This window comes from Salvelinus namaycush, chromosome 3, assembly GCF_016432855.1.
Source record: "Salvelinus namaycush isolate Seneca chromosome 3, SaNama_1.0, whole genome shotgun sequence".
Classification (NCBI taxonomy): domain Eukaryota; kingdom Metazoa; phylum Chordata; class Actinopteri; order Salmoniformes; family Salmonidae; genus Salvelinus; species Salvelinus namaycush.
In genome coordinates this window covers 81,935,486-81,957,985 of record NC_052309.1, presented here as the reverse complement: position 1 = coordinate 81,957,985, position 22,500 = coordinate 81,935,486, and the positions used below count along the sequence as shown (strand labels likewise).

The window sequence follows — 22,500 nt, the reverse complement described above, 5'->3', positions numbered from 1 at the left end:
CTTTCCTCTCTCTCTCTGTCTCTGTCTCTCTCTCCTCCTCTTCCTCTGTCGGATCACCTCATATAGAGGTGTTAGTGGGAGGAGCTCTCTCCATGACCCTGTGCCTGCTGACCACACCCAGATTCCCCCTAACCCCGCCCTCCAGCATGGCGCTGTCACTCTGGCTGCTGTGTACCTGTGCTGTCACCTCCCTGCTCATCGCCCCCTCTGCTCAAGGTTGGTACTGCACTGCATTCTCCCAATCCTGTCATTGTGCCAATGGGTTTACATTGTGTGTGTGTGTGTGTGTGTGTGTGTGTGTGTGTGTGTGTGTGTGTGTGTGTGTGTGTGTGTGTGTGTGTGTGTGTGTGTGTGTGTGTGTCCACACCACCTGCATGTGTGTGTGTGTCCCCGCACCGCCTGCATGTGTGTGTGGGTGGGTGCCAGCTGGTTTAACCCCAGCAGCAGGTGACCTGGTTGGGCCACAGTGGTGCTGCAGGGCGTGTGTGTGGCGGGGAAGATGGGGGAGGCAGGGGGGAGGTAGAGCTAAAGGGAAGGGGAGGTGTTGTGGGGTGTCCTGTTAGTACCCTTCCACACGGACAGCAGCACACCATCTGCTGTGTGCTCTCAGTTAGGACACTGAGGGCAGAAAGGGAGGGAGGGAGGGATATGGTGGAGGAAGAAAGAAAAAGAGAGAAAGAATAAAAGGTTAATTTTAGGCGCTATAAGATTCAGAGGTGAGTAGGGAAGAGAGGGAGGGATGAAGACATGGAGAGAAAGAGAGAGAAATCCAGAAAAGAGCCATTAAATTCTACAACCACCTAAAAGGAAGCGATTCCCAAACCTTCCTTCTTAAGGCTAGGCGTCCCGCTAGCGGGATACCTGTCGACAACATCCGGTGAAATTGGAGGGCGCGCAATTCAAATAAATAATCGTAATATTAAACATTTATGAACATACAAGTATCTTATATTGGTTAAAAGCTTAAATTCTTGTTAATCTAACGGCGTCTTCCGATTTACAATAGGCTTTACAGCGAAAGTATAACATGCAATTGTTTGAGGACGGCGCCTCACATCAACATATTTTTCAACCAGCACAGCATTCATAAAATCACAAATAGCGATTAAATAATCACTTACTTTTTGAAAATCTTCCTCTGTTTGCAATCCAAAGGGTCCCAGCTACAACATGCTACAACATGGTTGTTTTGTTAGATAAAATCTTTCTTTATATCCCAAACAGTCTGTTTAGTTGAGATTTCAGTAATCCACTCGTTCAACATGCAGACAAAGGAATCCAAAAAGCTACCGCTAAACTTTGTTAAAACAAGTCAAACTACATTTCTATTTAATCCTCAGCTACCCTAAAGTGTAAATAAACTATAATATTTCATATAGAAAGAAGTATGTTCAATAGAAAAGTAAAATTGGCAAGTGTGTGTCCTCTTCATCGCACGCCCACAGACTGATTTAAAAATGTAACTCTCAGTACCAATACTCAAAATTCTTCCACGTTTTGGAAGAAACAAGCCTGAAATCTTGAACAAAGACTATTGATATCTAGTGGAGGCCATAGGAATTGCAATCTGGGAGCTGGAATTGCATAGGACCCAACGCTTTCCATTATAAGAGCATGGGATCTAAAAATAATAATAATTCCGGGTTGGTTTTTCTTTGGATTTTCTCCTGCCATATCAATTGTGTTATAGTCTCATACATTATTTTAACATTTCTACAAACTTCAAAGTGTTTTCTATCCAATGTTACCAATTATATGCATATCCTGGCTTCTGGGCCTGAGTTACAGGCAGTTTACTTTGGGCATGTCAGTCTGAAAAAAGGACCCTGGCCTGAAGACAAAGCCATCACCTACAGAGAGATGAACCTGGGGCTCTGTTCACAGACTCAAACACACCCCACAGAGCCCCAGGACAGCAACATAATTAGACCCAACCAAATCATGAGAAAACAAAAAGATAATAACTTGACACATTGGAAAGAATTAACAAAAAACAGAGCAAACTAGAATGCTGTTTGGCCCTAAACAGAGAGTACACAGTGGCAGAATACCTGACCACTGTGACTGACCCAAACTTAAGGAAAGCTTTGACTATGTACAGACTCAGTGAGCATAGCATTGCTATTGAGAAAGACCACCGTAGGCAGACCTGGCTCTCAAGAGAAGACAGGCTATGTGCACACTGCCCATAAAATGAGGTGGAAATTGACCTGCACTTCCTAACCTCCTGCCACATGTATGACCATATTAGAGACACTTATTTCCCTCAGACTACACAGATCCCAGTGGGTCAGAAGTTTATATACACTCAATTAGTATTTAGTAGCATTGCCTTTAAATTGTTTAACTTGGGTCAAACATTTCTGGTAGCCTTCCACAAGCTTCCCACAACAATTTTGACCCATTCCTCCTGACAGCTGGTGTAACTGATTCAGGTTTGTAGGCCTCTTTGCTCGCACACGCTTTTTCAGTTCTGCCCACAAATTTTCTATGGGATTGAGGTCAGGGCTTTGCGATGGCCACTCCAATACCTTGACTTTGTTGTCCTTAAGCCATTTTGCCACAACTTTGGAAGTATGCTTGGGGTCATTGTCCATTTGGAAGACCCATTTGCGACCAAGCTTTAACTTCCTGACTGATGTCTTGAGATGTTGCTTCAATATATCCACATACTTTTCCTGCCTCATGATGCCATCTATTTTGTGACGTGCACCAGTCCCTCCTGCAGCAAAGCACCCCCACAACATGATGCTGCCACCCCTGTGCTTGACGGTTGGGATGGTGTTCTTCGTCTTGCAAGCCTCCCCCTTTTTCCTCCAAACATAAGGTGGGCATTCTGACCAAACAGTTCTATTTTTGTTTCATCAGACCAGAGGACATTTCTCCAAAAAGTATGATCTTTGTCCCCATGTGCAGTTGCAAACCGTAGTCTGGCTTTTTTATGGCGGTTTTGGAGCAGTGGCTTCTTCCTTGCTGAGCGGCCTTTCAGGTTATGTCGATATAGGACTCGTTTTACTGTGGATATAGATACTTTTGTACCTGTTTCCTCCAGCATCTTCACAAGGTCCTTTGCTGTTGTTCTGGGATTGATTTGCAGTTTTTGCACCAAAGTACGTTCATCTCTAGGAGACAGAACATGTCACCTTCCTGAGAGGTATGACGGCTGCGTGGTTCCATGCTGTTTATACTTGCGTACTATTGTTTGTACAGATGGACATAGTACCTTCAGGCATTTAGAAATTGCTCCCAAGGATAAACCAGACTTGTGGAGGTCTACAAAAACATTTCTGAGGTCTTGGCTGATTTCTTTTGATTTTCCCATGATGTCAAGCAAAGAGGCACTGAGTTTGAAGGTAGGCCTTGAAATACATCTTACAGGTACATCTCCAATTGACTTAAATTATGTCAATTAGCCTATCAGAAGCTTCTAAAGCCATGACATCATTTTCTGGAATTTTCCAAGCTGTTTAAAGGCACAGTGAACTTAGTGTATGTAAACTTCTGACCCACTGGAATTGTGATACAGTGAATTCTAAGTGAAATAATCTGTCTGTAAACAATTGTTGGAAAAATGACTTGTGTCATGCACAAAGTAGATGTCCTAACTAACTTGCCAGAACTTTAGTTTGTTAACAAGTAATTTGTGGAGTGGTTGAAAAACCAGTTTTAATGACTCCAACCTAAGTGTATGTAAACTTCCGACTTCAACTGTATATACATAATATGGCATTTGTAATATCTTTATTATTTTGGAACTTCTGTGAGTGTAATGCTTACTGTTCATTTTTATTGTTTAAGTCACTTTTGTATATTATCTACTTCACTTGCTTTGGCAATGTTAACATATGTTTCCCATGCCAATATAGCCCCTTGAATTGAAAATTAATTGAATTGAATTGAGAGAGAGTGAGAGAGACAGAGAGACAGAGAGAGAGAGAGAGAGAGAGAGAGAGAGAGAGACAGAGAGAGAGACAGAGAGAGAGACAGAGAGAGAGACAGAGAGAGAGACAGAGAGAGAGAGAGGTGTGTTCTTGCTAGAGGTTGATTGTGCAGGTGTGATTTTAATGTGAGTGGGTGTTTGCTTGCTGATGTGTTCTCTCTCTGTCTCTCTCTCTCTCTCTCTCTCTCTCTCTCTCTCTCTCTCTCTCTCTCTCTCTCTCTCTCTCTCTTTTATTTGCCAGGTTTTGCTGCATTGTGTTTATGTGATGTACTCAGTGTTGCATTGGACACCAGCTGATTTATCAACTGTGTGCGTGCGTGTATGTGTGTGTTGCTCGCTTGCTCGTGTTTGTCTGCAGACTGTATGTGTGTGTTGCTCGCTTGCTCATGTTTGTCTGCAGACTGTATGTGTGTGTTGCTCGCTTGCTCGTGTTTGTCTGCAAACTGTATGTGTGTGTTGCTCGCTTGCTCGTGTTTGTCTGCAAACTGTATGTGTGTGTTGCTCGCTTGCTCGTGTTTGTCTGCAAACTGTATGTGTGTGTTGCTCGCTTGCTCGTGTTTGTCTGCAGACTGTATGTGTGTGTTGCTCGCTTGCTCGTGTTTGTCTGCAGACTGTATGTGTGTGTTGCTCGCTTGCTCGTGTTTGTCTGCAGACTGTATGTGTAACGGTCGTAGAAGTCGTTCTCCTCCTCAGACGAGGAGGAGCATGGATCGGACCAACACGCAGCGAGGTATGATGACATACTGAATTTATTTAACAAGACGAAACACTATGAACACTTGAACAAACTACAAAACAATAAACGAAGTAGACAGACCTGAACTTACGAACTTACAATAATAACACGAAGAACGCACGAACAGGAACAGACTACAAACACGAACGAAAACTAAACAGTCCCGTGTGGTGCGACATACACAGACACGGAAGACAATCACCCACAAACAAACAGTGAGAACAGCCTACCTTAAATATGGTTCTCAATCAGAGGAAACGTCAAACACCTGCCTCTAATTGAGAACCATATCAGGCAACACATTAAACCCAACATAGAAACACAACACATAGAATGCCCACCCCAACTCACGCCCTGACCAACTAAACACATACACAAACAACAGAAAACAGGTCAGGAACGTGACAGTATGTGTGTGTTGCTCGCTTGCTCATGTTTGTCTGCAGACTGTATGTGTGTGTTGCTCGCTTGCTCGTGTTTGTCTGCAGACTGTATGTGTGTGTTGCTCGCTTGCTCGTGTTTGTCTGCAAACTGTATGTGTGTGTTGCTCGCTTGCTCGTGTTTGTCTGCAGACTGTATGTGTGTGTTGCTCGCTTGCTCGTGTTTGTCTGCAGACTGTATGTGTGTGTTGCTCGCTTGCTCGTGTTTGTCTGCAGACTGTGTGTGTGTGCCGCCCACATCTGTGTGTGCATGAGAGCCTCCAGCTGTATGTGTGACCTGGCACTAGAGAAGTATTAATAATGCATTAATAATCAATTGAGTGTTATCTATGTTCTGCCCTGAGCACAGGCACAACGTTTGATTGGACCAAATTAAGAAAACCATTTCTGATGGTTCCATCGATCAACTCCCCTGGCTGTGGTACACAAACACAACCACACACACATGCACACAACCATACATACCCAGAGGTTAACATTCAGAGTGCTGTTTACTGTAGTGTGAGAGGGAGAGAGGGGGATGAAAGAGTGAGAGGGGGAGGGGGAAAAGGAAAGGGAAATAGAGGCAAACGGAGAGAGAGGTAAATAATGACGGGGAAGAGAGAGGTAGAGGGAAGACAGAGGTAGAGGGAAGAGAGAGTTAGAGGGAAGAGAGAGATAGAGGGAAGAGAGGGGTAGAGGGAAGAGAGAGGTAGAGGGAAGAGAGAGGTAGAGGGAAGAGAGAGGTAGAGGGAAGAGGGAAGAGAGAGGTAGAGGGAAGAGAGAGGTAGAGGGAAGAGAGGGGTAGAGGGAAGAGAGAGGTAGAGGGAAGAGACAGGTAGAGGGAAGAGAGAGGTAGAGGGAAGAGAGAGGTAGAGGGAAGAGAGAGGTAGAGGGAAGAGAGAGGTAGAGGAAGACAGAGGTAGAGGAAGACAGAGGTAGAGGGAAGAGAGAGGTAGAGGGAAGAGAGAGATAGAGGGAAGAGAGGGGTAGAGGGAAGAGAGAGGTAGAGGGAAGAGACAGGTAGAGGGAAGAGACAGGTAGAGGGAAGAGGGAAGAGAGAGGTAGAGGGAAGAGAGAGGTAGAGGGAAGAGAGAGGTAGAGTGAAGAGAGAGGTAGAGGGAAGAGAGAGATAGAGGGAAGAGAGGGGTAGAGGGAAGAGAGAGGTAGAGGGAAGAGACAGGTAGAGGGAAGAGACAGGTAGAGGGAAGAGACAGGTAGAGGGAAGAGACAGGTAGAGGGAAGAGGGAAGAGAGAGGTAGAGGGAAGAGACAGGTAGAGGGAAGAGACAGGTAGAGGGAAGAAAGAGGTAGAGGGAAGAGAGGGGTAGAGGGAAGAGAGAGGTAGAGGGAAGAGAGAGGTAGAGGAAGACAGAGGTAGAGGAAGACAGAGGTAGAGGGAAGAGAGAGATAGAGAGGGGTAGAGGGGAGAGAGGTAGAGGAAGAGAGGGGTAGAGGGAAGAGAGAGGTAGAGGAAGAGAGAGGTAGAGGGAAGAGAGAGGTAGAGGAAAGAGAGGGGTAGAGGGAAGAGAGAGGTAGAGGAAGAGAGAGGTAGAGGAAGAGAGGGGTAGAGGGAAGAGAGAGGTAGAGGAAGAAAGAGGTAGAGGAAGAGAGAGGTAGAGGAGGACAGAGGTAGAGGAAGAGAGGGGTAGAGGGAAGAGAGAGGTAGAGGAAGAGAGAGGTAGAGGAAGAGAGAGGTAGAGGGAAGAGAGAGGTAGAGGGAAGAGAGAGGTAGAGGGAAGAGAGGGGTAGAGGGTAGAGAGAGGTAGAGGGAAGAGACAGGTAGAGGGAAGAGGGAAGAGAGAGGTAGAGGGAAGAGAGAGGTAGAGGGCAGAGACAGGTAGAGGAAAGAGAGAGGTAGAGGGAAGAGACAGGTAGAGGAAAGAGAGAGGTAGAGTGAAGAGAGAGGTAGAGTGAAGAGAGAGGTAGAGGGAAGAGAGGGGTAGAGGGAAGAGAGGGGTAGAGGGAAGAGAGAGGTAGAGGAAGAGAGAGGTAGAGGGAAGAGACAGGTAGAGGAAAGAGAGAGGTAGAGTGAAGAGAGAGGTAGAGGGAAGAGAGAGGTAGAGGGAAGAGAGGGGTAGAGGGAAGAGAGGGGTAGAGGGAAGAGAGAGGTAGAGGAAGAGAGAGGTAGAGGGAAGAGACAGGTAGAGGGAAGAGACAGGTAGAGGGAAGAGGGAAGAGAGAGGTAGAGGGAAGAGAGAGGTAGAGGGAAGAGAGAGGTAGAGGAAAGAGAGAGGTAGAGGGAAGAGAGAGGTAGAGGGAAGAGAGAGGTAGAGGGAAGAGAGAGGTAGAGGAAAGAGAGAGGTAGAGGGAAGAGACAGGTAGAGGGAAGAGAGAGGTAGAGGGAAGAGGGAAGAGAGGGGTAGAGGGAAGAGACAGGTAGAGGGAAGAGAGGGGTAGAGGGAAGAGAGAGGTAGAGTGAAGAGAGAGGTAGAGGGAAGAGACAGGTAGAGGGAAGAAAGGGGTAGAGGGAAGAGAGAGGTAGAGGGAAGAGAGAGGTAGAGGGAAGAGAGAGGTAGAGGGAAGTGACAGGTAGAGGGAAGAGACAGGTAGAGGGAAGAGACAGGTAGAGGGAAGAGGGAAGAGAGGGGTAGAGGGAAGAGAGAGGTAGAGTGAAGAGAGAGGTAGAGGGAAGAGACAGGTAGAGGGAAGAGGGAAGAAAGGGGTAGAGGGAAGAGAGAGGTAGAGGGAAGAGAGAGGTAGAGAGAAGAGACAGGTAGAGGGAAGAGACAGGTAGAGGGAAGAGACAGGTAGAGGGAAGAGAGGGGTAGAGGGAAGAGAGAGGTAGAGGGAAGAGAGAGGTAGAGGGAAGAGACAGGTAGAGGGAAGAGACAGGTAGAGGGAAGAGGGAAGAGAGAGGTAGAGGGAAGAGAGAGGTAGAGGGAAGAGAGAGGTAGAGGGAAGAGACAGGTAGAGGGAAGAGACCGGTAGAGGGAAGAGGGAAGAGAGGGGTAGAGGGAAGAGACCGGTAGAGGGAAGAGGGAAGAGAGGGGTAGAGGGAAGAGAGGGGTAGAGTGAAGAGAGGGGTAGAGGGAAGAGAGAGGTAGAGGGAAGAGACAGGTAGAGGGAAGAGACCGGTAGAGGGAAGAGGGAAGAGAGGGGTAGAGGGAAGAGAGGGGTAGAGGGAAGAGAGGGGTAGAGGGAAGAGAGGGGTAGAGGGAAGAGAGAGGAAGAGGGAAGAGAGGGGTAGAGGGAAGAGAGGGGTAGAGGGAAGAGAGGGGTAGATGGTGGAGAGGGTTATCCTGATGTTGGCTCCTTCCTGTGCTGACTGTTAGACTAGACATCAGTACCAGTCTAATCACTATTTATTACAGACCTGCAGGATCACCAAGCTCTGCTCCTCTACAGCGCTCCACACTCCACTACGCATCCTAATATTAATCCCTAACTCTAACATTTACCCCAAACATGCACAATTCCTACATTTTAAATGTACCCCTAACCAGACCTGGGCTTAAATAGTATTTGTTTGATTGAACCTGCCTGGAGTGTCAGATCGGCGAGGTTTGCACTTTTGGGGCTATTCCATTGGTTCCCTTGTGCCAGGCATGCTCAATCAAGTGTAGCTAACAGCTAACACATGTAAATGTAATGTAAACCTTATGTTTACCCTGCACATACAAATAGGCCTACCACTAACATGCTAAATGTGTAGCCTTACACTATAATGTTTACATTCTGCCATATATTGTAGATGTTAAATGATTCAAGAAGCTATTTACTGTGAGTAGATATAAAGTAACCAACAGTAAAACACACCCACCCATACCAACAGTCATACACACAGTCCCTGTCCCAGTCTCAACATATTGACATGCCTACCCTGTCCTGCTGATTCCACACACCACTAGCTACAAATGTACAGCCGAGAATGAGCCGTGTTGTGTTCTGAAAGCCCATTAGGCCTGGTTAATGTGGCAGGAAAGCATCACTTCCCATCGCAGGCAGCTGCACTACATACACATGATGAAGCCCAGACACCCAGCGCAGATTTAGCTACCGCACTGTGAGGCGAGGCACTAATGTGTGTGTGTGTGTGTGTGTGTGTGTGTGTGTGTGTGTGTGTGTGTGTGTGTGTGTGTGTGTGTGTGTGTGTGTGTGTGTGTGTGTGTGTGTGTGTGTGTGTGTGTGTGTGTGTGCCGCTGATGGCGGCGGGGGCCATTACCAGGCCGTTAGCGTGCGTGCGTGTGTGTGTGCGAGTCCCATCCGTCTGGATGCGGCCCAGCCCCAGGACTGGTGGAAGAGTTTGCTCTCAGATCAGTCTGTGGAAAGGCCTCCAGTCCCTTACTGCACATGCACACATCTTCCTCTTCCCCTTTTCCTCCCTCCCTTCTCTCCCTTTTTATTTTCACTCTGCTAGTTGTTATTGCAGGGTGTTTTTCCACGAATCAGTTCCTCCTCTTGTTTCTGTGGAGACTGATTGAATATTTCAATGGAGATGGAGCGCTATGCTTTCGTTTTTCATAAAAGCACAATTTGACCCATGTTGGTAATGGCTCTTGTGTGCCTTTTTCATTTCAGTACAATTAGCAGATGCTCTTATCCAGGGAGACTTACAGCCTTGCTCATGGGCACATCGGCAGATTCTTCACGTAGTCGGTTAGGGGACTCAAACCAGTGACTTTTCGGTTTCTAGCCCAACGCTCTTAACCGCTGGGCTACCTGCTGCCCATGGTTCCATCTATTTCCCTTTCTTTAGAGCTGAGATCTGTAGGATCTATATATGTATGGTAATGGGGCTGGTATGTAGTGTTTTTGTGATAGATCTCATGGGGAGACCAACCATCATCTCCTGTTGATCCTGCTGTTTCTCCCTTTCCTCCCCTCCTACCTCCCCTTTTCTATCTTGTTACCATCTCTGCTTCCTACTAGTGCTCTGTTCTCCAACCCTGCTCTCTCATTTTCATCCAATCTCTCTGCTTCCTACTAGTGCTCTGTTCTCCAACCCTCCTCTCTCCTTTTCATCCAATCTCTCTGCTTGCTCTCGCTGTCTCTCTCTCCCCTATCCCCTCATCCCCCTCTCCCTGCTTCGTGACTTCCACTCCCAGCTACCACAGCTACCCCTTCTCCTGTCCTCTCCCCTCCACTCCGCCTATTCTATTCAATTCAATTCAAGGGCTTTATTGGCATGGGAAACATATGTTAACATTGCCAAAGCAAGTGAACTAGATAATAAACACAAGTGAAATAAACAACACAAATTAACAGTAAACATTACACTCACAAAAGTTCCAAAATAATAAAGACATTACAAATGTCATATTATGTGCAAATACTTAAAGTACAAAAGGGAAAATAAATAAACATAAATATGGGTTGCATTTATAATGGTGTTTGTTCACAAATCTTGCTGCTGTGATGGCACGCTGTGGTATTTCACTAAATAGATATGGGAGTTTATCAAAATTGGATTTGTTTTTGAATTCTTTGTGGGTCTGTGTAATCTGAGGGAAATATGTGTATCTAATATGGTCATACATTTGGCAGGAGGTTTGGAAGTGCAGCTCAATTTCCACCTCATTTTGTGGGCAGTGTGCACATAGCCTGTCTTCTCTTGAGAGCCAGGTCAGCCTTTCTCAATAGCAAGGCTATGCTCACTGAGTCTGTACATAGTCAAAGTTTTCCTTAAGTTTGGGTCAGTCACAGTGGTCAGGTTTTCTGCCGCTGTGTACTCTCTGTTTATAGACCATTGTGCTGTTGTTGCTGTTAGAAATACTAAGGTTCCAAAGACAAATCCACGTTTTATTCGTAAGAGAAATTTGAAGTGTTTTAATGAGCAGGCTTTCTTTCATGATTTGTTTTATTTTGAATGGAGCAAGATTGAGCTTATCCCTGATGTGGAAACTGCCTGGATATTCTTTCATGATCGTTTTTTCCAAATAGTAAACAAACATGCCCCATTCCGCAGGTTCAGGGTTAAATGGTGGGATAATCCATGGTTTTCTTCTGAGCTGTCTTGTATTATTCACGACCGTAATCTAGCCTGGGCTAAAGCAAGGAAATCTTGTTCTGATGCTGATTGGCTTATTTTTAGGCAGTTAAGAAACAAGTGTTATTTTCTTCTCAGGAAGGCCAAGTCTGAATATATTATGTCTGTTACAACTGATAACCTGAATGACCCTAGAAAGTTTTGGAATGCTATTAAGTCTATGTCTGGTAACAGTAATGTTAATGAACTACCGTCATGTGTTTTGAAGGACTCTGTTGCTATATATGACAAAACTGAAATGCTGAATTGTTTCAATGAGCACTTTGTATCATCTGGTAGGCTGTTTGATTCAGTGTCCTCTGTCTCTGTACAACCCTGTGTGGATGAACCAGTGAGAGCTGGTCAAACTTTTAGCTTTTTGCCATTCTCAGTGCAGGTGGTACATAAAGCCCTGAAATCCTTAGATCAAAGAAAGCCTGCAGGTCCTGATCTTTTGGATCCCTGCTTTTTAAATCTGGCAGCTGATTTCATAGCTGAACCACTTACATATCTGTTCAATCTAACCCTGGAATGTAATGAAATTCCAAAGATCTGGAAATCAGCATTTGTCCTACCACTTTTAAAAGGGGGAGATCCAACTCTTTTAAATAATTATAGGCCAATCTCAAAGCTGTCACCCCTGGTGAAAATACTTGAAACCCTTGTAAGTGAACAGCTAAAATAGTTTTTATTTACTAACTCTATTTTATCAATGTACCAATCGGGCTTCAGGAAGAAGCATAGCACAATTACAGCAGCCATGAAGGTTTTAAATGATATCACTGAAGCCCTTGACAAAAAACAGCACTGTGTCTCACTTTTTATTGATCTCTCTAAGGCTTTTGATACAGTGCTATACTAAGGCAGAGATTGTTGAGTGTAGGTCTTTCGGAGCATGCAGTTGCATGGTTTGCTAACTATCTGTCTGATAGAACTCAGTGCACTCAATTTGATGGGCTTATGTCTGTTAAATTGTCTGTCCTGAACGGTGTGCCCCAAGGCTCTGTACTTGGTCCTCTCTTATTCACTATTTATATAAATGATTTAGACAAAAATATCCAAAATGCAAATATCATTTTTATGCTGATGATACTGTTATTTACTGTTGTGCCTTACAAAAGCTTTCCAGAACTTGCAAACTGCTTTTTATACTGTTCAACATACCTTGTGTCAATTGAAGCTTATCCTCAATACTGACAAAACTAAACTAATGGTGTTTTCTAATGCAAGAAATAGACCTCTGAACCTTTCACCTATTACTACCTGTCAGGGCAAGGAGATTGAGGTTGTAACCTCATATACATATCTTGGAATTCTAATTGATGACGGCCTCTCTTTTAAATTGCATATTCAACAACTTACAAAAAACATGAAGCTGAAATTGGGTTTTTATTTTAGGAATAAGGCCTGTTTTTCTTTTGAAGCCAGAAGGAGGCTAGTATCAGCTACATTTATGCCTTTACTAGACTATGGGGATATTTTATATATGAATGCTTCCGCTCAGTGTTTGAGATCAATTGACACTCTTTACCATGGCACTTTGAGATTTATTTTAAACTGCAAAACCCTTACGCACCACTGCACTTTGTATACCAGGGTTGGCTGGCCTTCTCTAGTCACTCGTAGGCTCAGTCACTGGTACTGGTTTACAAAGCCATTTTGGGTTTACTACCTTTTTATTTGGGCATTTTTATTGTTCAGAAATGTGGTGGGTACTCTCTTCGTTCGCTAGACTTTATCCTGCTAACTGTTCCAAATGTCCGAACTGAATTTGGTAAAAGGTCTTTTATGTACTCTGCGCCATCGTCTTGGAACACCTTACAAAATAATTTTAAACTGGAAGAACTTGTCCCGATTGGTGTTTTTAAATCACTGATGAAGGATTTTGAGGCTGATTCCCCGACCTGTCAATGTTTTTAATTTGCTGTTTTTGATTTTGTTATACTCTTGTGAATTCAATGGTTTTTACTAGATTACTTGTAGTTTTTCATGTTGTCTGTCTGTAATTTTTGTAATGACTTGGTGCTGCCTATCTTGGCCAGGACGCTCTTGAAAAAGAGATTTTAAATCTCAATGAGCCCTTCCTGGTTAAATAAAGGTTAAATAAAAAAATATATAAATAAAAATAGCCAAATAGCATTCTAGTTTGCTCTGTTTTTTGTTAATTCTTTCCAATGTGTCAAGTTATTATCTTTTTGTTTTCTCATGATTTGGTTGGGTCTAATTGTGTTGCTGTCCTGGGGCTCTGCGGGGTCTGTATGTGAACAGAGCCCCAGGACCAGCTTGCTTAGGGGACTCTTCTCCAGGTTCATCTCTCTGTAGGCGATGGCTTTGTTATGGAAGGTTTGGGAATCGCTTCCTTTTAGGTGGTTGTAGAATTTTACAGCTCTTTTCTGGATTTTGATCATTTTGCGGGTATCGGCCTAATTCTGCTCTGCTTGCATTATTTGGTGTTTTACGTTGTACACAGAGGATATTTTTGCAGAAATCTGCAAGCAGAGTCTCAGTTTGGTGTTTGTCCCATTTTGTAAATTCTTGGTTGGTGAGCGGACCCCATACCTCACAACCATAAAGGGCAACTGATTCCAGTATTTTTAGCCAGATCCTACTATGCCCTCTTCCGCTTCCTTCTCCCTCTCTCCGTTCTCTTCATTCTGCACCTTCCTCTCCTTTCGTCTGCCCCTCCCTCTAATCTTACCTCTACTCTAGTCTTCCCTCTTTTCTAGTCCTCTATGCACCTCCTTTTTTACTACCTCTGGCTCTCTCTACCCCCTCCTTCCATCCCTTCTCTCTATCTACCCTCTCCCTCTGTCCCTCCTCCCTCTTTCTCTCCCTGGTGGTGGTCCTGTGCTCTTCAAAGCCCTTGGCTGAGAGCAGTAGATCACAGAGAGACTGTGTGAGTGAAAGGTTAATGGATGGCCTTTGAACATATATTGGGAGGTGGGGGCAGAGTGGTGAGGGAGGGGGAGACGCTGGGCCAGCGGAGGTGTGTTCTTTCAAATCGCTCTTTGAAGATGGCGCTGGCCAGCCGCTCTCATGTCCCTGCTCCAGTGTGTGTGTGTGTGTCTGTGTGGTTTGTGAGTAAATTACGCTGGGGACAGGGGACTATGTTCCTGTGAACTGGTGTGAAATATTTCACTGGTGTGAAATAAATGGCGTCGACAGAGAGGGCCACCTTGCTTCTAGTCCTTAAGAAATTCTAAAGTATTTTGTTTTTTTATGTATTATTTCTTACATTGTAAGCCCAGAAAATCTTAAGTGTTATTACATACACTACCAGTGAAAAGTTTTAGAACACCTACTCATTCAAGGGTTTTTCTTTATTTTTTACTATTTTCTACATTGTAGAATAATAGTGAAGACATCAAAACTATGAAATAACACATATGGAATCATGTAGTAACCAAAAAAGTGTTAAACAAATATTTGAGATTCTTCAAATAGCCACCGTTTGCCTTGATGACAGCTTTGCACTCATGGCAGTCTCTCAACCAGCTTCACCTGGAATGCTTTTCCAACAGTCTTGAAGTAGTTCCCACATATGCAGGGCGGCAGGTAGCCTAGTGCTTAGAGCTTTGGACGAGTAACCGAAAGGTTGCAAGAGCAAGTCCCCAAGCTGACAAGGTAAAAGTCTGACGTTCTGCCTCTGAACAAGGCAGTTAACCCACTGTTCCTAGGCCATCATTGAAAATCAGAATTTGTTCTTAACTGACTTGCCTAGTTAAATAAAGGTAAAATATGCTGAGCACTTGTTGTCTGCTTTTCCTTCACTCTGCGGTCCGACTCATCCCAAACCATCTCAGTTTGGTTGAGATTGTGGGATTGTGGAGGCCAGGTCATCTGATGCAGCACTCCATCACTCTCCTTCTTGTTCAAATATCCCTTACAAAGCCTGGAGGTGTGTTGGGTCATTGTCCTGTTGAAAAACAAATGATAGTCCCACTAAACCCAAACCTGATAGGATGGTGTATCACTGCAGAATGCTGTGGTAGCCATGCTGGTTAAGCGTGGCTTGAATTCTAAATAAATCACAGACAGTGTCACCAGCAAAGCATACAGTGTCACCTACACCATAACACCTCCTCCTCCATGCTTTACGGTGGGAAATACACATGCGGAGATCATCCGTTCACCGACACCCCGTCTCAAAAAAGACATGGCGGTTGGAATCAAAAATCTCAAATTTGGACTCCAGACCAAAGGACAAATTTCCACCAGTCTAATGTCCATTGCTCGTGTTTCTTGCCCCAAGCAAGTCTCTTCTTATTATTGGTGTACTTTAGTTGTGGTTTCTTTGCAGCAATTCGACCATGAAGGCTTGATTCACGCAGTCTCCTGTGAACAGTTGATGTTGAGATGTGTCTGTTAATTGAACTCTGTGAAGCATTTATTTGGGCTGCAATTTCTGAGGTTGGTAACTCTAATGAACTTATCCTCTGCAGCAGAGGTAACTCTGGGTCTTTCATTCCTGTGGCAGTCCTCATGAGAGCCAGTTTCATCATAGTGCTTGATGGTTTTTGCAACTTCACTTGACATTTTCCGTATTGACTGACCTTCATGTCTTAAAGTAATGATGGACTGTCGTTTCTCTTTGCTTATTTGAGCTGTTCTTGCCATAATATGGACTTGGTCTTTTACCAAATTGGGCTATCTTCTGTATACCACCACTACCTTGTCACAACACAACTGATTGGCTCAAAGACATTAAGAAAGGAAAGAAATTCCACAAATTAACTTTTAAGAAGGCACACCTGTTAATTTAAATGCATTCCAGGTGACTACCTCATGAAGCTGGTTGAGAGAATGCCAAGAGTGTGCAAAGCTGTCATCAAGGCAAAGGGTGGCTATTTGAAGAGTCTCAAATAAAAAATATATTATGATTTGTTTAACACTTTTTTAGTTACTACATGATTCCATATGTGTTATTTCATAGTTTTGATGTCTTCACTATTATTCTACAATGTAGAAAATTGTAAAAATAAAGAAAACCCTTGAATTAGTAGGTGTTCTAAGTCTTTTGACCGGTAGTGTACAGCCGGGAAGAACTACTGGATATCAGAGCGACATCAACTTACCATCACTACGACCAGGTATACGACTTTCCCGATGTAGATCCTTTGTCCGAACCACCCAGGGAATCTGAACTGATTCCAGAGGCTGACCCAAAACAAAGTCGCTGCAGAAGAGGTAGACGGAGCAGCCTTCTGGTCAGACTTCGGAGGTGCGCACACCACCCACCGCTTCCGAGTATATTACTCGCTAATGTCCAGTCTCTAGATAACAAGGTAGACGAAATTAGGGCAAGGGTTGCTTTCCAGAGAGATATCAGGGATTGTAACATACTCTGTTTCACGGAAACATGGCTCTCTCGGGATTTGCTGTCGGAGTCGGTACAGCCACCGGGATTCTTTGTGCATCGTTCGGATAGAAATAAACTTCTCTCCGGGAAGAAGAAGGGCGGTTTCATGATTAACGAATCATGGTGTAATTGTAACAACATACACAAACTCAAATCCTTTTGTTCACCGGACCTAGAATTCCTCACAATCAAATGCCGTCCATATTCTCGTTGGTTATTGTCAGCCGTGTATATCCCCCCTCAAGCCAAAACATCGACGGCCCTCAAGGAACTTTACTGGTCTTTATGCAAACTGGAAACCATATATCCTGAGGCTGCATTTATTCTAGCTGGGGATTTTAACAAAGCAAATTTGAGAACAAGGCTACCTAAATTCTATCAGCATATTGATTGTAGCACTCGTGCGGGCAATACACTGGATCGCTGTTACTCTAACTTCCGTGATGCATACAAGGCCCTCTCCCACCCTCCCTTCAGCAAATCTGACCACGACTCCATTTTGCTCCTCCCTTCCTATTGGCAGAAACTCAAACAGGATGTACCCATGACAAGGATTATTCAACGCTGGGCTGACCAATCGGAATCCACGCTTCAAGATTGTTTTGATCACGCGGACTGGGATATATTCCTGGTAACCTCCGAGAATAATATTGATTTATACGCTGATTCTGTGAGTGAGTTTATAAGGAAGTGCATGTTGTACCCACTGTGACTATTGAAACCTACCCTAACCAGAAACCGTGGATAGATGGCTGCATTCGTGCAAAACTGAAAGCGCGAACCACCGCATTTAACCATGGAAAGTTGACTGGAGATATGGCCGAATACAAACAGTGTAGTTATTCCCTCCGCAAGGCAATCAAACAAGCGAAATGTCAGTATAGAGACAAAGTGGAGTCGCATTTCAATGGCTCAGACACGAGACGCATGTGGCAGGGTCTACAGACAATCACGGACTACAAGAAGGAAACCAGCCACGTCACGGACACCGACATCTGGCTTCCAGACAAACTCAACACCTTCTTTGCCCACTTTGAGGATAATACAGTGCCACCGACGTGGCCCGCTACCAAGGACTGTGGGCTCTCCTTCTCCATGGCCGACGTGAGTAAGACATTTAAACGTGTTAACCCTCGCAAGGCTGCCGGCACAGACGGCATTCCTAGCCGCATCCTCAGAGCATGCGCAGACCAGCTGGCTGGTGTGTTTACGGGCATATTCAATCTCTCCCTTTCCCAGTCAGCTGTCCCCACATGCTTCAAGATGGCCACCATTGTTCCTGTACAAAAGAAGGCAAAGTTAACTGAACTAAATGACTATTGCCCCGTAGCACTCACTTCTGTCATCATTTGAGAGACTAGTCAAGGATTATATCACCTCCACCTTACCTGTTACCCTAGACCCACTTCAATTTGCTTACCACTCCAATAGGTCCACAGACGATGCAATCACCATCACACTGCTCTATCCCACCTGGATAAGAGGAATACCTATGTAAGAATGCTGTTCATTGAATACAGCTCAGCATTCAACACCATAGTATCCTCCAAGCTTATCATTAAGCTTGAGGCCCTGGGTCTCAACCCCACCCTGTGCAATTGGATCCTGGACTTCCTGGCGGGCCACCCCCAGGTGGTGCAGGTAGGAAACAACATCTCCACTTCGCTGATCCTCAACACTGGGGCCTAACAAGGGTGCGTGCTCAGCCCCCTCCTGTACTCTCTGTTCACCCATGACTGCTTGGCCATGCACGCCTCCAACTCAATCATCAAGTTTGCAGACGACACAACAGTAGTGGGCTTGATTACCAACAACGACGAGACAGCCTATAGGGAGAATGTGAGGGCACTTGGAGTGTGGTGTCAGGAAAATAACCTCACACTCAACGTCAACAAAACAAAGGAGATGATCGTGGACTTCAGGAGACAGCAGAGGGAGCACCCCCCTATCCAAACTGACGGGACAGCAGTGGAGAAGGTGGAAAGTGTTAAGTTCCTCGGTGTACACATCACGGACAAACTGAAATGGTCCACCCACACAGACAGTTGGTGAAGAAGGCGCAACAGCATCTCTTCAACCTCAGGAGGCTGAAGAAATGTGGCTTGTCACCTAAAACCCTCACAATCTTTTACAGATGCCCAATTGAGAGCATCCTGTCGGGCTGCATCACTGCCTGGTACGGCAACTGCACCGCCCATAACCACAGGGCTCTCCAGAGGGTGGTGCGGTCTGCACCGGGGGCAAACTACCTTCCCTCCAGGACACCTACAGCACCCGATGTCACAGGAAGGCCAAAAAGATCATCAAAGACAACAACCACCCGAGCCACTGCCTGTTCACTCCGCTACCATCCAGGAGGCGAGGTCAGTATAGGTGCATCAAAGCTGGGACCGAGAGACTGAAAAACAGCTTTTATCTCAAGGCCATCAGACTGCTAAACAGCCATCACTGACATTGAGGCTGCTGCCTACATACAGACTTGAAATCATTGGCCATGAAACTGAGGATAGGGGAGACTGAGGGTAGGGGAGACTGAGGGGTAGAGGAGACTGAGGGTAGGGGAGACTGAGGATTGGGAAGACTGAGGGTAGGGGAGACTGAGGGTAGGGGAGACTGCTGTGGGTAGGGGAGACTGAGGATAGGGGAGACTGAGGGTAGGGGAGACTGAGGATAGGGGAGACTGAGGGTAGCGGAGGGTGAGGGTAGGGGAGACTGAGGATAGAGGAGACTGAGGATAGGGGAGACTGAGGATAGGGACAACTGAGGGTAGGGGAGACTGAGGATAGGAGAGACTGAGGCTAGGGGAGACTGAGGATAGGGGAGGGTGAGGGTAGGGGAGACTGAGGATAGAGGAGACTGAGGATAGGGGAGACTGAGGATAGGGACAACTGAGGGTAGGGGAGACTGAGGATAGGAGAGACTGAGGCTAGGGGAGACTGATGGTAGGGGAGACTGAGGATAGGGGAGACTGATGATAGGGGAAACTGAGGATAGGGAAGACTGAGGGTAGGGGAGACTGATGGTAGGGGAGACTAAGGATAGGGGAGACTGAGGATAGAGGAGACTGAGGGTAGGGGAGACTGAGGATAGGGAAGACTGAGGGTAGGGGAGACTGAGGATAGGGAAGACTGAGGATAGGGGATACTGAGGGTAGGGGAGACTGAGGATAGTAGAGACTGAGGGTAGACTGGGGAGACTCAGGGTAGGGAAGACTGAGGGTGAAGGGTCAGAACTTGAAGGAAAAAAGAAAGCGAGAGGGACTGGGGAAGGGTCACTTGTAGAGGAATGGGAGGACACATTTAGAGAGATGGATCACATTGGGCTGGGGATGGAGGGATACTATGGAAGAGGAAAAGAGGTAGGACAGAAGGAGATGTACAGTATATATATAATATACTAAACAACATCTAGTAAGACACAAAGAGGAGAATGATTCATCTCGGTTTTCATCGCTTCCCATACTGTAAGCACGCAAATGGACCAACACACACATACAACAAGGTTAATGAAGTGTCTAATGCAGTGGCAGGGCTTGACACTCATCCCTCCTAAGAGGCCTCTGGATGACACTCGCTTCTCTGGATGACACTCATCTTACTGACAGTTGGTCTCCAATAAGGCTCTCTCTCTCTCTCTCTCTCTCTCTCTCTCTCTCTCTCTCTCTCTCTCTCTCTCTCTCTCTCTCTCTCTATTAAATGTTTAAAATGTATGCACTCACTACAGTAGGTCGCTCTGTATAAGAGCTTCTGGTAAATTACTAAAATGTAAATGAAAAATGTCTCTCCTCAGTGCCTCAGTCCTTCCTTCCCTGCTCTACCTTGGGTTCTCCAGCTCTGCTATATTTATCTGAATCTGGGTCTGTCTGAGTCAGTGTCTACTGTATAGTGTTGTGTTATGCCTGTAGCACAGCTCCCATCCCTGGGGAAGATAAGGATAGTTTCCTGCTCTGTTCTGTTTCTGTTGGGCTGTCTGCATTTTATTTTGGGTCCGACCGGTGCTGTTTCGCCTGCTGTGGCTGTTTTACTGCATAATTAGGCTGTGGTGCCAGGGCTGGCTGTGACGTGGAATTGACAGTTTGAGCACGTCCTGTCTTGCCTCTACTTCTCTCTTTAAGAGAGTCCCAGTGTGTGTGTGTGTGTGTGTGTGTGTGTGTGTGTGTGTGTGTGCGTGCGTGCGTGCGTGCGTGCGTGCGTGCGTGCGTGCGTGCGTGCGTGCGTGCGTGCGTGCGTGACCAGACCCCGCTAGTATAAGAGTGAGATGGATGTGATCTGGAGTCAGGTCCTTAGCTAGAGAGTGGAGCTGGATATAATCTGGAGTCAGGTCCCTAGCTGGAGAGTGACTGGATGTGATCTGGAGTCAGGTCCCTAGCTGGAGAGTGACTGGATGTGATCTGGAGTCAGGTCCCTAGCTGGAGAGTGACTGGATGTGATCTGGAGTCAGGTCCCTAGCTGGAGAGTGGAGCTGGATGTGATCTGGAGTCAGGTCCCTAGCTGGAGAGTGGAGCTGGATGTGATCTGGAGTCAGGTCCCTAGCTGGAGAGTGGAGCTGGATATGATCTGGAGTCAGGTCCCTAGCTGGAGAGTGACTGGATGTGATCTGGAGTCAGGTCCCTAGCTGGAGAGTGGAGCTGGATGTGATCTGGAGTCAGGTCCCTAGCTGGAGAGTGACTGGATGTGATCTGGAGTCAGGTCCCTAGCTGGAGAGATGCTGGATGTGATCTGGAGTCAGGTCCCTAGCTGGAGAGAGATGCTGGATGTGATCTGGAGTCAGGTCCCTAGCTGGAGAGTGACTGGATGTGATCTGGAGTCAGGTCCCTAGCTGGAGAGTGGAGCTGGATGTGATCTGGAGTCAGGTCCCTAGCTGGAGAGTGGAGCTGGATGTGAGCTGGAGTCAGGTCCCTAGCTGGAGAGTGGCTGGATGTGATCTGGAGTCAGGTCCCTAGCTGGAGAGTGGAGCTGGATGTGAGCTGGAGTCAGGTCCCTAGCTGGAGAGTGGAGCTGGATGTGACCTGGAGTCAGGTCCCTAGCTGGAGAGTGGAGCTGGATGTGATCTGGAGTCAGGTCCCTAGCTGGAGAGTGGAGCTGGATGTGAGCTGGAGTCAGGTCCCTAGCTGGAGAGTGGCTGGATGTGATCTGGAGTCAGGTCCCTAGCTGGAGAGTGGAGCTGGATGTGATCTGGAGTCAGGTCCCTAGCTGGAGAGAGATGCTGGATGTGATCTGGAGTCAGGTCCCTAGCTGGAGAGTGAGATGGATGTGAGCTGGAGTCAGGTCCCTAGCTAGAGAGTGGAGCTGGATGTGAGCTGGAGTCAGGTCCCTAGCTGGAGAGAGATGCTGGATGTGAGCTGGAGTCAGGTCCCTAGCTGGAGAGAGATGCTGGATGTGATCTGGAGTCAGGTCCCTAGCTGGAGAGAGATGCTGGATGTGAGCTGGAGTCAGGTCCCTAGCTAGAGAGTGGAGCTGGATGTGAGCTGGAGTCAGGTCCCTAGCTGGAGAGTGGAGCTGGATGTGAGCTGGAGTCAGGTCCCTAGCTGGAGAGATGCTGGATGTGAGCTGGAGTTAGGTCCCTAGCTGGAGAGAGATGCTGGATGTGATCTGGAGTCAGGTCCTAAAGCTGGAGAGAGATGCTGGACGTGAGCTGGAGTCAGGTCCCTAGCTAGAGAGAGTGTGTGTACGCCGTGAGGGGGCTGCTAGGGGTGGAGGATGTGTGGTTGAGAGTTAGGGAGAGTGTGTTCAGCACAGTAGTGTGTGCATATGTATGTGTGAGCATGTGTGCGTTAGTGTAAGCGTGCATGTCTATACGTGTGTGTGCATGTGTGAATATGTGTGTGTGTGTGTGTGTGTGTGTGTCATGCAGGTGTGCCCGTGTGTGTCTGTGTGCGTGTGTGTTTTCATCTCTTTGGGTGATGTAATGTTCTGGTGTGTGCTGTAATTGGGTTCAGTTGGAGTGTTGGGGCGCTGCAGTCATCGAAAGAAAGGCTGTGATGAGGGGAGAGGCTCAGGAATATGACTGTTCCCAGTTGAGGGAGAGTATGTTTGTCTTTCTTTCTTCTCCTCTACTTTGTTTCTCTGACCTTGTGTCT

The 22,500-nt window shown here is 46.3% G+C and overlaps 1 protein-coding gene across 1 annotated transcript in view; it reads left to right on the top strand.

Annotated features, from left to right (window-relative positions):
* Positions 1-146: 146 nt before the first annotated feature.
* adgrl1a (adhesion G protein-coupled receptor L1a) overlaps positions 147-22,500 on the top strand; it is a 100,292-nt gene continuing 77,938 nt past the window's right edge. Inside the window, exon 1 of the mRNA XM_038988659.1 lies at positions 147-216. Coding sequence (XP_038844587.1) covers positions 147-216 — 70 coding nt within the window. The remainder of the gene's footprint in view (positions 217-22,500) is intronic.